The 16,326-nt window shown below is 44.3% G+C and overlaps 1 protein-coding gene across 8 annotated transcripts in view; it reads right to left on the bottom strand.

Moving 5' to 3' along the window:
• LOC139052897 (uncharacterized) overlaps window positions 1–16,326 on the bottom strand; it is a 355,309-nt gene that overhangs the window by 92,445 nt on the left and 246,538 nt on the right. For 2 of the 8 annotated variants that reach the window (XM_070530057.1, XM_070530056.1), the window contains exon 10: window positions 1,737–1,919. The exons of 3 other annotated variants lie outside the window; for them this stretch is intronic. In XM_070530057.1, the coding sequence (XP_070386158.1) occupies window positions 1,737–1,919 (183 nt within the window). Of the gene's footprint in view, window positions 1–1,736; window positions 1,920–8,097; window positions 8,159–16,326 lie in introns of those variants that run through there. 3 more of the 8 variants (XR_011510108.1, XR_011510112.1, XR_011510110.1) reach the window with 2 other exon arrangements.

Genomic DNA, 16,326 nt, shown 5'->3' with positions numbered 1-16,326 from the left:
GATTATGCGACAGTCTGGTGGCCAAAATGACCACAAACCTATGCCCGCATTTCTGCAGCTTTACAACATGGTGTCAGTTTACAGTTTTATTAAATCCCCTAAATTCGGAAACTCACGTTGAAAATGAATCGCGGCAAGGTGCACCTGTACTTACACTCAAAAATTTTTATATGTGCTTTTGAGGACAGTGTCAAGTCAAAAGAACAACTGAAGAAACTCAAAGAGAAGCTAAACGGCCTAGTTGCTGCTGAAGAGGAAGAAGACCACGTGTTCGATAACTTGCATGAAGCACCGGAGCTGCAGATTGCATAATTTATTATTCAGCTGGTTTTATATGCCGCAAGTACTTGAAAAGCACAACATGTGCAAAATGTCGTGTAGGATTATTGGAACAAAGAGCACTTCGTCATCAGCCAGAAAGCAGCCTTGTTCTGTGTAAAACCTGGGGAGGCCTTTTGCACCCAAAGCGATGTCTTTTTCTGTTGCTTCATGCAAAGGAGATGGAATTCCACAAGCATGCGGCTCTCAGAAATGCCGATGAATTAACATTGGACCACATGCTTGATAAGTACAAGTTTCAGTTCTCCTGTGCCAATCACAAAAAGAAGTTATTGCTGGCGTGCTACACACATATGTAGCCATGTGAATGAGGCAGTTCTGCAAACACAAATCTGAGGCAAAAAATAAGTCGCAGGAGCTGCAAAAGCTGTTCAAGCTTCAGTAAGTGAAAACTCTACGTTTAATTTGCTCAAATAAATGATGGGCGCCATGAAGTTCCTCGTGTGTGCGCAATGTGTGCCAGTGTCCACTTGGTTTATGGAACGTAAACGCTTCTACGAATATTTCGTTTATGGCATGCTCTCCGTATTTGTCAAATAAATGTCAATCTTCACAAAACTTTACTGCTTTTGCGTCCCTGGCTTTTAAATGACAGTCGTCCATATGATTGACAAATTGGCAAATGCCGACAAGCAGAGGCTAGTCCGTCCTGTACACTAACATCACAACCACCTCTACCAGAACCCTTAACTTCGGTTATTAAAAAATGCGGCCTTCGAATAGCCACACTGGAAACCTGTTTTGCAGCGCATTACAATTTAACTGCGAGCTTATCGAGGTTACCGTACACGTAAAACTAGTTTTCGCGGGGAGATTTTGGCATCTCATCATGGTAAGTTCTGTTGGTGAGGTAGGTATTGTAGCCGACTACCGTTGCGCTGGCCTCATTGTGCCATGCGCCTATACCGGCATGGAAGAGAGCGTGCACTACATGGCTATCGGAGCACGCTTAGTCTCGTTAAAAGTATGCTTCGTTCAATCCAAACAAGTTTCCGTGTCAAGCTGGAATAACATACGAATAACGTTTTATGACGCTTTTCACATCCGTAATAACTCTCGCCCTGCTTTTCTGCTTTAAAACCAAGACCCTTGTGTCTGTGGCGCCATCTGCCGAGCGCTACGCAATACAAGCACAACCTATTTTTCCGCCTGGACGGCCTTCGTTCAGCCACCTATCCTATTCTTACGGTGTTCTCACTGAACGTGTATGCAGGCTAAGATCAAATGTTCAGAACGCATATCCTTGTGCACAATAAAGAAATATCATTTCAAGGTCTCATTAAAAAGGTTATACATACGTGGCCGGAAAAATGTTCGAAATGTAATATTTTGGGGTAACGTTTTCTGCTGTGCATTATACAAATTTCATAAAAATTACTCCTGAACATGTAACTCACCTTGGAAGGCTAGCAGCGCGCTGCAGCGAGCTAGCAGCCAGTTGCGGCGGTTCTGTGTTTCATGGATGATCTGCCCTGGCACCGGCTGGTTCGTCTGCAGCGCACTGCAGAGCCGTCGTTCTTGTCGTCGCGACTTTCTTATTGCTCGCATGCACCTTGCGAGGAGCTTGTCGATGCCATCCTCTGCAAAAAAAAAAAGTCAACTAAGGGTTACCATGGCTCGCCTCAAATAACCGGAAAGGAAAAATGCAACTCTGTTACATACGGAAGTCAGAACCTCATATAGAAACTGGTTGCGCAATTTCTATTGTCAAATTATCAGCCCTGCCAGCACATTTCCCTGGGAACCACCACATACGTACACCTGCCCATAATTTCGTTCCACGTTTCTGTGACAAAATAACACCTGATAACATCGCACTTTTTCTCGAATAACATTTGTGTGCGCATATCATAAGAAGCCAACAAACACTGACACCAAGGACATCACAGGGAAAATGACTAGTGCTTAATAAATAAATTAAAGAAACGATAAATTAATGGAAATGAAGATGGATAAAAAATCTAGTTGCTGCAGGTGGGGGACGATCCTACAACCTTCGCATTTCGCGTGCGATGCTCTTCGAATTCAACTACCGCGGCGTTGTTTCCTCGTTCACTTTCTTGGGTATTTACTTTTCCTTGTAGAACCCTGGGAGTGGACGTGGAACTTCCTTTCTGCCACAAGCATCACGGGAAGGCGATCTTTTTGAGCAAAGGCAACCGGCCAATACGGCGCCGAGCCACATCTTTGCTTTTGTTGCTTCACAGCTGCTACTGCGCTTTGTCCACGCCAGAAACTCCAAATACCGGTGCAAATACAAATACCAGCCGCACCCAACGTTGGTAGTTTAGGTCAGTTGGATAAGTCTGCTTCGGAGGCGGCTCCAACTCGTCTATACCAACAGAGAAGGCGCTGGCGTCGCGTTGGTATCGAGCCGCCGGCTGTCGGCGGGTACGTTCAGTGCTTTTCTTGGTGTTTGTCTTGGCTGTCTGTCGCCGGCGTGCACTCCGAAAAAGTTCCTTTGGTGCTATCGTTTATCTATAAATTGGAATATAGGTATGTGACTTGGAGATCACGTGTATTGTGTAGTAAGCCAAGTTTGACAAAGAGTCTGTGTGGTATCATGCAGCGCGCTGGGCTGCCAAAGTGGATATGCTTCTCAAGAGAAAACGTGCAGTCGGCAGCACTTAACGTGCCGAGGACTTTATAACTTTCTACTAGCACATCGGTAAAGGCAGCATTGTTAAGATTCCCCGTGGCAGGTGGACGCTTAAGGTGGGTGCAGAGTAACTTATTTTTCCAACATTCCTGTGCACCTATCGAAAGCAAAAGCACCAAAGCCCAGAAGAAATCCTTTGAAGCTAACAGCAACAGTAAATTGTGATGTTCGTAAGTCGGCAAGTGATGGCGACGTGATGTAAACATAAAAAACAGTAATGCTAAAGAAACTAAGGTCCCTTCGGTTCTAGAGATGTGTTCAGAGGAATCATCTTCGTTCCCTGCATTCGAAGAGCACTCAAGTTGCCAGTTCTGGAGTGTCCAGCTCATGACTCTTCAAAGTTGACGATGACAGTGGTATTGTTGTGATCGACAGGGCTGTGGTTATAAGGAAAGACTTCACTGTTGCACTCAGCTTATGCGGAAGGCTTGTTCCTCCGTGCGTCAACAACGAATATGGTTCAGGAGAACCGCTAAAATTCTTAAGCTTGAAGAAACTATCCGCATTTCTCACTTACGTTAGCAACCTAAAAGTGTGCACGGGCTGTCATTGTGGTTTATTCCCCTCCATTTCGGCAGCAACATCAGCTATCAAGACCCAGGACGGGTGGATGAGCACAAAATGCTTTAGGCTGTCTTAGGAAAGCTTGTGCCCACAGTGCAAGAGCACAAGAAAAATCTCCGACCACGGGAAAAACGAAAAAAAAAAGAAATCTGAGGAACGAACCAAGCCTCACCAAAGGGTACGTTTAACAAATAAAAACATAACTAAGAAAGAGTGATTAAGGCTACAATTTTTGGCGAGAAATCCATAAAACAAATTCGGGCTTTTAAATGTGTCTTCCTCAAGGGCAACAGCTTGCTCTGCACGCAGTGTTGAAAGCTTCAAAAGCAAATCAACGAGAGGAAAGCGCTATAAAACCGACCGGTTGATGACTTGCCTCCCTCTTAAGATATCAAGCCCTGCGGCGTATAGGCTGATGTCAAAGATGAATATTTTCCCACTACCTACGTGATCGCGCCTTAAACAAATTATCAATGGAATGCCTTGAGAGTTCGGTTTTAACAAGGTTTCGCTTAACAGCATTGGTGCACTTATGAAACAAATGGAGTAAGCTGCTGTGGAATCCTCATAGTAGCGGAAATGAAAGTGCGCCAAGCTGTCACATTCAACAAGCAAACATATAAAGTAGATGACCAGAAATCTACAGCCATGACAGATCATGCACTTGTGCTTACGTTTGTGCCTCCATTTCATTCGTGGGTACTACCAATCGCCAGCTTCGCTACAAAAAATGCATCTCCTGAAAGAGTCCTCGCAAGGATGGTTTTGCAGGCCGTCAAAGAGCTTCATAAACAAAATGCTACAGCTGTAGCCGTCATAAGCGATGGAGCAAGCACAAACAAGTGAATGCGATCAACATCTGGTGTGACAGGCAGCTCTCAAGCACATAAGCACAAAATTGAATATCACTATATTCCAGACAGCAGTCTATACTTCCTCTGTGGTGTGTCTCACATTGTGAAGTGCATAACAAATCATCTGCTTCGTCACAAGTACGGCATGGTAGGTATCCGCTTATTTATGTTAGCTTGTAACAAAATTATCGTGATCACAAAATATTAGCTCCACCTTTTCAATCATCTTTTTACTCTACAGAATGGTGAACATAAAATCAACTATGACCGTTACTGTATACTTCAGGAACTTAACAGCGAGCAGCAGCTCCGTGTAGTACCAAAACTGACAAGAGAGCATGTGAACCCCGACACTTTGAGAAAAATGAATGTGCGGCTGGGTGTTCAGGCAGGTGTAATTGCACACATTCTTGTTGCTCTTAAGTTATGGTGAAATTCGTGCATGCGTAGCAAAAGATATCTAAAAATGTTGCGTTCTTTGCAGCTTTCCAGCCAAAGCACTGACATTGGCCTAAACATGCACAGAAGAGTTCAACATCCCGGCCTTGAAAACTGTGATGCAACAGCGCAGTTCACATTTCTGGTGAACGATCTCTTTGATGGCCTAAAAAGAAGCTGCCACGTTTTGGGATAGGGAGCTCATCAAAAGAAATTGAGGTACGCAAAAACAAGTTAGTTTCGCCACAAAGACTAAGCAGTAAATGCGACAGTAACAAGCTTTTTACAGGAAATATGCTTGTACATACAAGGGCAGTATTAATTATAGTAAACATATTTGGTGTGGCCTGCGTAGACATGAAGAAACAGAGAGAACTCGTTGACCACAATAAGCCCCGGTTAGAACACTATTGTGATGATCCAAGCATGAAAATTGTTCAAACACATGTGGTTTTCATGTTGCTATTTTCTCCACTACTGCAAGCGTGCGATAGTGCAGAAAGTAGTGCAAAACTAACTTCACTTTTCACTTCCTTGCGCGCTAGTAATGAATGTTACATACTCGTTTAGTTTTAAGCTGGTTCAAGAATTCCTTCGACTTATAGATGTGACCGAGCAGAACCACATCAGAGTGGAAACTGTTACGTTTGCCTCACAAGTGACCATGGAGTCCCTCCGAGTGACACTAGCGTCTGTCTTGGATTTGATCACATACCTTCATTCCAAAGGAGCACACTATGTCCCGACAGGAAAACTCAACCAGTATGCCTTGGAAGTAGGAAATGCGGAAACTTTTTGAAAGGTTACATATGTCACATATGTCACATAGGGACGCAAGTGTTTGTAAATGTTTCAGGGAAACAGCCTTTATTTCACTTTTCTTTCTTTCAGAGATTCTTCGGAGTCACTAGATGCTTGGAAGGGGATGAAGACCACCTGCCTATCATCAGCTCACACATATGCAGGCTTTTAAGTCTGCACACACCTATAAAGTTTTGCATCACTGGCGATGTCGTGGCAGAGCCAACTTTCATACTTGCTTCTGTTCAAGAAACCATGAAGGCAGGAACGAAAGAACGGCCGACAACACATGAACAGCTCTAAGCTGTGGTCAAGTAAAAGCTGTAGAAGCTACGGATTTCACCAAAGAGTGATCTGGCCACGCCAGATCACTACGCCAGATCATGGATACAGCATGCCAGGGGCACAAGATTGCGTTGGGTACGATTTGTGTGGCTATCTCGTACACACTTTTCCGAAACATGAGAAGTGTATTGCATACATCAATGAAATCCAGTCATCAGGTAAAGAGTGTCCAGAAGCTTTCCTAACAGGTGAGAGTTAAGGAAGGATGCCGTAAGCATCCTTCGTGGGAGTTATTCAACAAGCTTAGAGGCGTTAAAAGCAAAATCTCTAATCTACTGCAAGAAACCAACCTCTGCGTGGACACCTGGGACATCCTGTATTCACTCCAAACCTACCGTATACATGGAGTTCGATGCACTACTCACAACACTTACTGCAGAATTGTTGCAGTCCTACATTGCCTTACGTATGAGTTTCGCTGCAAATTACGCATGCAAACAGATAACTGCTTCCTGAGCTATTGCTGTTGTGAGAAGGGGAAGTTGATGTGAAGTGTGAATTGACTGCATTGGTGAATGAACGCATCATTGGTATTTGAAGCTTTCCTAAACAGAGCTGTCAGTATGTCGTGTATTGGACTGTGCTCTATTTTTTTATTACTTCCTCCACTTTACGTGTCTCCTTCGTAGCTGGTGGGAAACTTTTAATGAAAAGCCAAGATTAGTACGTACGGGAGGCATCTTCAGATGAACTGTGCCGTTTATGTTAGGTATCCCAGCAGTGAGGTGTGCCTACTGACTTGAAACACTGCACCATCGTGGCGCTCAGTCGTATAAGACTAGTAGTGCGACTTTCGAATTTCCGTTGTTAGGCTCAAGTGGCACGATGGCTTCTAAATATATTCGCAAGCTTAATTTATATGATGGTTTAAACATGCATCTATGATAACTATAGGTACATGTGCGAGAATAGCGCAGACGCACCTAAGAATCGACCCATGAAAGAGCTACGAATGAGGCCACTCGAATGAAACACAAGTGATCCAATATTGTGCAGGGACTCTCGCAGCTCTCATATATGAGTAAGCGATATTCAATTAGGCCTTCTCTAGTGTCTTTACTGCAATTTCACTGATGCGAAAATGGCTTGCTTCCGCTGGTCAACATGGAGAAGTAGCAGATGACCCCCTGTCGCCAATCCGTTAGAGTTACTGTACATGTTACCTAAGGTAGCAGAGTTGCGCGTACGTCCGCCATCTTGCCTGGGAAGCAACCAAATATATGCGGCGAAGCTGCACTCCCGTTTTTGCAGGCGACGTGCCTACCGGATTGTCGATCGACCGCGAGTGCTTTCGCCTCGCTTGTGGACCGCTTTCCCACCTAATCGCAAACAAAGCGAATCGATACAGCCGACTGAATAAGATAGTCAAGGAAAAGGTGCTGCTCTTTTTTAGCCCGTGGCGTAAGATGCAGCGCAAATATTTTCAGTTGTTTTTGGACTAGCAGTCACCTGTGCACCTTCTAGGAACTTTTGACCTAATAACGTATGGGCACTAGCGCATCTATATAGATTGTGTATTCTATACACGCCGGTCAGATGCAGCATTCATGAACTTCGACGGTAACAATTAGATCGCACCGAACAGTCTTAGGGAATATGTTGATGTTATTTTTTGGAAAAGCTACTTATCAAGGTAGTATAAGGTTGAAATAACATAGTGTATTAAAAACTGGATAAACGTTAGCAACTGAGGTAAACAATCAGATGCCTGAGTATTTTTCCTTTGTTTGAATATTGCTTGGCACTCAGATTTTTTTCAACAAAGATAAATACGCTACTAAGAATAGTGCGGTGGTCTTTTAGCATGTAAACAGTAACGAAAAGAACTGCGCCGCAACTACCTTTTTTTCTGGCAATGAAGCCAATATGCGAACTTCCGAAAAAAAGAAACAGTGGTGTATGTGCGCGCTAACATTGATATATTGAGCTTTATCCATTTGTGCTCTTTTACAAAGTGAGCTGTACTAAATATAATGAGGCCGATGCACCAAAGCTCTCAAGGCGTAGGCAGTCTGAAATATTACTGGTGAGTCAATGACCAACCATTAGTATTTCGACTCTGGTACGCCATTAGATTTGCTGTAGAAACGTACCCACCTGCCAGCAGGCACTGGATATCAGCCACATCTGGAAGTGTCACTCCATTATGTGCTTTTCACTGCAGGGAATGGAATGGAATCGACTGCAGGGATTCGAAAAGTAGCCTTCTGTAGGAGTGTAGTTAAGGTTTTTCTCTTACAGGATTGACATAGCTACAATATAGGTAATAATGCAAAGTACAGTTAGGCCATTACTGTATGTTAAATGATGACACTCATTCCTCTTGCCTCCTGCTTCACATAAGCAGTAGTAGACGAAATATCTTTACTTAGTAATAACCCCTTCTTTGTTCAGAAAGAACCCAAGCAGTGCATTATTATGAAAATATGAGCCGCCTTTTTTATCGCAGTTCAGTGAATGCAGTGTGGTGCATGGGATCGAATAAAAAGTTTTCCCGCTTTCAGAGCGATTCGTGCAGTTGGGAGCAGGGCACTCGGTCATTATACCATTCCGATAAAATTGCGATCACACTGCGATGAACCAACAGTGAGATGCGCTGCGCACATTCTGTTGTTGCTCCACAGCTAGCCAGCACGCGAACAGCGAACGCCAAGATCAAACGGATTCGCTTTGAATTTGACTGGCGATAAACTTGTGTTAATCCAGTTCGCTGCAGCGGCGGCATCGCAAAATACAAAAAGTGGCCTCAGCATCTGCTTCTCCGCCATGCACGGTTGCTTGACTATAACATGATGACGTTCTGCCAATAGAGGCGCTAGCGGCTTGATAGAACAGATGGGCAACTCTGCTACCTTAGGTAGCATATACAGTAGCCAAGGTCGATCCAAATAAGTCGCGAAGCTTCGCGCGAAAAGCGGTTCAGTACAGATTGTCACCGACATCAGCATGGGGGGTTATGGGAGCAGCGATTGAAGCGCGACTATGTTTGGAGGGAACAAACATTGGGAAAGAAAAACGCGTCTTTTAATTCAAACGAGACACAGCTAGATTCATTCAACGAAAATAAAATTCCTAGTCAATTTTATATATTCGCGATGAGTTAAGAAAATAGGTTTAATTTTATTATTATTAATAAATGCATTTCTTTTCAGCGCCCATCGCTACAGGGGGCGTTGATGCCACTATCACTCGCAGTGCAATGCACGTCTTGAAATGGACAGAAAGGCTCACTCGTATCACCTGTTGAAATACGCCCCCCTCACAATTTGTGATTTCTTGCTTGTCGAAGTTTGTCTGAATTTAGTGACGCTGCTTCTTAATATGTTCAGTCAAAAGTAGTGAGTTACGACCGCCAGATAATTGTGTAGATGTTTTCGTGCGACTGCGCTGGCCGACGGGCTTGGCATCCGACAATAGGATCAGCACTCTACACCTAAACCTTTCGTCGGCCTCCAAGGAAAGTATGTTCCGCGCAGGGATGCGATTTCGACAACCGTACGGCTGGCAGCTGGCCTTTTCCTGCATCGTTTTCCATGCTGAAAGCTCGAAACGCCCATCAAGTCGAATGGCGGGACATTTGAATATATAGCTCCAAAGGAAGAACAACAAAACAAATTTCGCGCTTTCGAAAACAAAATGACGTCACTTCTGCTTTTAACGGACATGGCGTCACGTTATTTTTTCTTCCGCTGGAAGTGTTCCCACCACATACAGATGGCGCTAAGCCCCATGAACCGGCGATGGACCGCCATGTTTTGAACGTATGGGCTCCTATGGAAGCTTCGCTACCAGGTATATTTACCTTGCAGTAGCTCCAACCCTAACGCGACCGCAGCACCTCCTCAGCGCTTGAGACGGGAGGGACCCGCTCTGTCGCCATGGCGACCGCGTGCGCTTACGTAATTTAAACATTACCTAAGCTTACCTAATCTGAACATCTAAACTGACGTAATCTAAAAACATTGGCCACTCCTCATGCGTTTTACCGAGCAGCCGTGGTCAGAGGTAAGCACAATCAAGTTCAACAAATGGTCATAGCGGGCGAAAAAAATTGACCGCCCGCTGCTGCTAATAAAACAAGCATAGTGGAGGCACTTAAAGGATGCTCGCATTAGTTTAAATATCTCCCGCTAGAGGCGGCCTAATAAGCGCAATTTTGCCTTACAGCCTTTCTCCTACATTTGTCGAAGCATTTTCATTACATAAAAAACAGTACAAAATTATCGTTGCTAAACATATACTTGTATTGTACTCTTTATTAGTAAGTTTATTCTTTATTTTGTCACTATAAATGTAAATAGCTTTCAGCATCATTGATTTTCCACATGACCTCTGGCCTGGATTAAAATTTTTACCGGTATTTTCGAGTGCACGGTTGCACGGATTGATTCGTTCGTACGCTTAAAGTGGTTGCTTCTTTGTTGCTAGAACTAGTTTATTGTGCTCCGATGTCTTGCATTATTTAAATTGGGGTGAACTGATGTGTTTTCAAGCGGACACGTAAGCCTGAAAGCTTGGTTTCGGTTGTGAGCTATGCGTCAGCATCCAAACGGGAACCGTAGTATGCGACAGACGACAGCAGTACCAGTGAGTCGTTTAATATTGCTGCCTGAATCGTTGTACAGTAGTGCTAACATTAACTTTCAGGCGGAGATAACTAAATATATCGTGCATTACATATCTGCTGTCAGGACTTCGTTGTTGTTACCGAAATCAACCTTTGGTTGCGAGCATTTGTGAGTGAGAGTTTACTTCTAACTATTGTCTTCCTTTGTTGCCCTATTGGGTCACATCAAGGATATTTTGTACGACAGTGGGTGTCAGAAACGCCGAACACTCGCAGCAGGCGGTCGTTATACACACAAAATCTCGAAAAAAGATATCAGAACTTGCGTCGCTTTTTTCACCTTTTATCTGTGGGCATGGACGACTGAGTGGCTTATTTTTGTGTCCACTGACAACTTCTTTCTTTTGGTAAATTGAAGTGAAAGTACTGAATTTAATGCAATAAAGAGTTGCACGGATGATAATTCAATAACATTTCATTGTTGTTGGTTCCACGTTTTTGTGTGTGTTTAGTTTGGTTTACCTTAGGGCGCTCTTTTTTGCAATAGGGAACCGGTACATGACGCTCGTGCAAAAAAATATACATATAAAGTCCTAATAGCTTCATGTCTTTCATGCGTTTGCTTGTTGAACTAGTAGTGTGACCACTCCTAGTGTATAAATGAGCCCATAAATGTTCTCATTTGTGATCCTAATAATACTTAAGCTGTTGACAAACATTGTAGTTAGGCAGACATCAATGTTATGAACAGTAGCAATGTTTATTGAACCCCACAAAGCCTAACGCATCATTTTATATGCTAAACTTTTTGCCTGAAAAATCTGATTTTGTGCTCTACACCCAATGTGCAGCCTACATTCTAGAGGGAGTGTTCAGTTGTGAATAGTTCAGCAAATGAATTAGTAAGTAAAATTCTCATACTAATTCATTTTTACTGAATTATAATTTTGCTGCTTTCTTCACACTAATATACTCTGTGACCAGAAATACGTGTGAGCAATTTTTTTTTTTGACGTCGATTGGTGTTCCAGCTTTCTGGGGTAAACATGCTGCTTAAGCATCCTAGAACAAACAGTGCACGTTTGCATGTTTTCTGCAGTCATAAGCCGTTACATTGTCACAGCTTTTTGCATTTCACATAACAAAATTTTTATTTGTTTAATTTTTGATGAAGTCAATATTTTTTTTTCCAGACACGCAGTAAGAAGGATGGAGCCTGTGTAAAGCAGGGCACTCCACGCATTGAAGAGAAGCTACTGTTTGCTACAACACGGCCAATGTGTGGACTTTGGCTGCTGCTACAAGGTAAACAAAATGAGTTCAGAAATAACATCCTTGATAAATGCTGTATTGGCTTGCTAGTCTTGAGATGCATGTCATGTATTAGCCAATCATTTGAATGTTTCTTCCTATTTGCCGTTTAGTATTATTATTTCAAACATAAAAGAAAACACTACATAGGTTTGCCTAATCTCTTGTGTGAAATCCATATGGGACCAAAAAGGATCTTTCTTGAAATGTAATAGCACAGGCGTAGACGTCCACCAGTAATCTAACCTACGCATTACATAATCTGCCCAGTTTCATTTTTCTTTCTTAACGTCAAAAAGAATATCGGCTATCCCCGTTTGTTCTCTGATGCCCATCGCTCTTCCTGTCTCAACGTTACGCCTAACATTTATCATTCCAGCGCTGTATGCGCAGTCCTTAACGAAAGCATTGATTGTATACCTTTATATTCAGTGATAATAGTGAGCTTCCAGTCAGGAGCTGACAACGGCTGCCATATGCGCTCTAAGCTTCTTTAATTATGTTAATTTCCCTGTCATGATCATAGTCCAATGTGTTTAATTGATCTAGGTAAATGCACTCCTTCAAAAACTTTAAGGCTGACTGGCGATCCTGAATTCTTGTTCCCTTCCCTGACTATTGATCATTAGCTTTGTGTTCTGCATATTAATCTTCAACCCCACTTTTTAACTTTCTTTGATAACTTCCCCAAACATTTGCTATAACTCATCCCTAGTGTTCCTGAACAGAATAATGTCATCTCGAAATCAAAGTTTGCCGAGACATTCACCGTTGATCCTCACATTGAAATGATTCAATTAACCAATGCTACTTGTAAACAACCACTACATTTCTTTGACACAAATGTCATGCTACACTTGCGCAGGAGATTAGCTTGACATGTAGCACAATAAAGGTCACAAGAGAAATGCAAGCTTATTCGCTTGTGAAAACAGATTTTCTTTCATTACAATGCATGATGAGTAGTAGCCTCAACGCAGTGAAGTGGACCGACCCTTTATTGTTCCTGAAGTTGCAAAATAAGCCTTCTTTTAAAAAAAGAGCTGATGTACGGCTAATGGCTGACCTCATGGCATGTGTTCTTGCGTCTGATGTGTTACTGTTCTGCCCCAACAGAGCCTGTCCCAAGCACGTCTCGACCCAGTCAGCACGACCCAGTGAGTCGTTCAAGGTGCGTTCATAGCTGATGTGCGGCTAAGGGCTGACCTTCTTGCCTGTGCTGTATCTTATGTATTACTGTTCTGCCCCCACAGAGTCTGCGCCAAGTACATATTGGTACTCATCGCAAGAGCTGCCATTTACACCTACAGAAAGGGTCTGGAGCCAAATTCGGAAGGCTGTTACCCCACGAACAAACAAGCGGATGCAAAAATATTTGGATGAGATGGCAAGCATATGGAGGTCCGTGTCAAGACTGAAAACAGCCTCGGCCATCATCCCACCAGCGCGGATATCGTCCCAGTCATCCAGTTACCTCAAAAAAGACTTTTTAGAAATTCATTGTGTTCATATGCACCAGTAACCTCTGAACAAGCACGGATGACAGTGGCCAAAAGAGTTCCGCCAGTTTGCCCTTCACCTCTGTTTCAATAGCCCAAAGGCATACAGGTACCTGGCAAAAACCTTTAGCGTTCCAACAGTAAAAATGTTAAGAACCTGGCTATCTGCAATGTCACTCAAGACTGGACTGATGCCAGACGTTATGGATATGGTAACAGATAAAACAAAAAAATTGGGATTTGATGCACAGGGCATGTGTTCTCATCTATGATAAAATTTCTCTGAAATGAAACCTGCAGTATGACTCTAAGCATGATGTTTTGGTGACATTGCAATTGAAAGGTCTGGTCATGTAGAAAACACAGCATCCTCGTTTCTCGTGTCTGGTATAGCAAAGTGGTGGCTCCAATCTGCAGCTCTTATGATAGGTGGCGGCCACGGAGCAAGGAACATTTAGGAGTGGAAACTCCGCTGTTTGCGACGACCAGAAAAGGTCACAAGCCCGCGGAACCATCATCGTGGTGGCGGCGCCTGGCGGCCTGGAAAGAAATTACCGCCGTTTTGGTTGCCAGGGCAACCGGTCGAGCGTGTTGCTCCCGTTCCGTCAGGCACGCCTGGCACGGAAGAAGTGGCCGGAGAGCACGGCGGAGCCGCCTGCGGGCGCGCTGCATTTATTTTTAACGCGATAGCGTTAAGGAGCTAGTGTCACAAAAAAGCCGGTGTCGTCGGTGTCGGCGTCCACGGCGTTGACCGTGAGCGATAAATCACGGTAGGCACTTCATAAATAAAAAGCAACTTCCAAGATGGGCTGGGTGGGAATCGAACCAGGGTCTCCGGAGTGTGAGACGGAGACGCTACCACTCAGCCACGAGTTCGATGCTTGAAAGCAGTACAAACGCGCGTCTAGTGAACGCGGTGTTGCCTTAAAAACGTGCCGTAGGAAGTTATACGGCGGTGTATATCGGTAATTATGGGCCTGTAACTTAGAGAAGTCCCATTTACACGATAGCGAAGTACGTTTCCGCCACATTTCTTCTGCGCTTACCGTACACGCAGAGCCATCTTGCGGCAAACACAGAAGACCCCCTCCTCTCAATGTACGGCGCTGCCCCGACAGGTGGCGCGCCATACGCGCATTGGGGCTGTGCGCGGTCCGGTTCCCTCTCCCCCGACTCCCTCTCCCCTGACGACGCATCGCCGTGCTCCCACGCGGGTTGCAGAATCAAGCGCCGTTCCTTTCTTTAATTACCATCTATCTCTCTGCCCGTGCCGATCACGACGTTTGGCTGGCGTAGATCGTTTCCCCCTCCGAGACACCGAGTTCTTTGGTTCGTTCCGTTTGCTCAGGCGCACGTTTCGTTGCCGCGCCGAACACTGCGTTGCTCGACGCTCTCCGTGTGATAGGTGGGAGCAAAGTCCTATGCGGGGCGCCTCGTAAGTGATCCCTGTGCCGTAGCGCATTGTCTTACACCCATTGGCGGGTCGATGGGAACGCTGTCGCGTTCCACTCTTGAAGGCGAAGCTTAAGCGTCCTCCAATGTTTTTTTCCCTGCGGCTTCTACGACGCGCCACTGCATACGGTGCCGTCGGCGCATGCAACAATTCTGACCTTATCTGGTCGCCCGCGCTCGCTCGCGCTGACGGGAGTTTCACCTCCTAAATGTCTTACTCCGTGGTGGCGGCGGAGTTCCTTCTGGAACAATTCTGAGTTTGCTGAGATAAGAACTGTTGTCTCTATGTAAAGGCACTGATCAGTGACCAAGCTATCAACAATGGTGAACTTGGGACAGCACTCAGAATAGATGGGACGAAAATATATATTATTTAACATATGCAACACTTATTGAAGTGTACTAGAAACACTTCCTCAAGTATAACCAAGATTGGCAAGGATGTTGTTTCATGGAAACACTTAAATACCACTCCACCCATCACCTAAAGCTGAAATACCTGCCAAAAATTACTGACGGGCGTTTGTGTGAGACTCCGTGTGGCAACAAGTAAAGTGTACCTCTCATGTGTTGAGCAACACTGTGTGTTTCGCGATTGAGGTCTTCTTGCTTTTAATGTTCTGTATCCTACTGCCACACATAGGCAGCTTCCTAGAAAGGATGGGCAAGTTATTTGATGCTTTGAAGAGCTCCGCAATGTGCATAAAAGAGTGCAAAAAGGCATGCCATGATGTCCACGGAACGCATTGAATTTTAAACGCTTGTGTGCTTTGGATCAAGTCCAAGCACTTTGATAGCCCTCACAAACCTAGGGCTGTAAGTGGATGCCAGGTGACAGTCAAAGCAATCTTGTTGCTGTGGCAAGACCTCCACCCATCTTAATTCCATCTTAATTTTCAATTCTTGTTGGTGCAACGGCTGAATCAGGGTCCACTTGAGATTGGGATCATTCGGCAGCAGCATGGTTGCAATGAAACTCCAAATGCATACCAGTTTTCTGCCGGTCTAAGGCACAATGTTGTGTCAAAGCTTTTCAAACTTTGGCACAATTGAGCAACTTTAGCAGACCGACTGAACGGGCCCTTAGCTCCGCATGTGCTGCTTTTACAAAAGGGCTCTCTGAAAAGTAGTGCAGAAGTAAGCCATGACGTGCTTGAGTCAAACAGTTTACCATGCGTGCAGATATATTATACACACATTCCTAAACTCAGTGCAGCTCGTGCCACAGCCTCCTGAAGGAAACTAACTAGGACCTTGCAAAACCTAGTCACTTATTTGCAACGTTTAAAGTTGTTGAAATAAAAGGCAAAGCCCTAGGCCATTTAACTGTCCCAACTGGCACAGCATATTAGTATGTTGTGAGGCTTGAAGACAAATTTACACAAGCAGTAAGGGCTATGGCACACCAGCAAAGTATTACAAGTGAATTGTTCTCCATTGTGGCCGAGGAGACCAGCGATCCACCATTTTTCAGACTGCAAGCAGCAACTTTTGCAG

This window comes from Dermacentor albipictus, unplaced genomic scaffold, assembly GCF_038994185.2.
Source record: "Dermacentor albipictus isolate Rhodes 1998 colony unplaced genomic scaffold, USDA_Dalb.pri_finalv2 scaffold_42, whole genome shotgun sequence".
Lineage (NCBI taxonomy): Eukaryota > Metazoa > Arthropoda > Arachnida > Ixodida > Ixodidae > Dermacentor > Dermacentor albipictus.
Note: the sequence above shows the minus strand (reverse complement) of the source record. Positions and strands in the feature narration are given on the sequence as shown.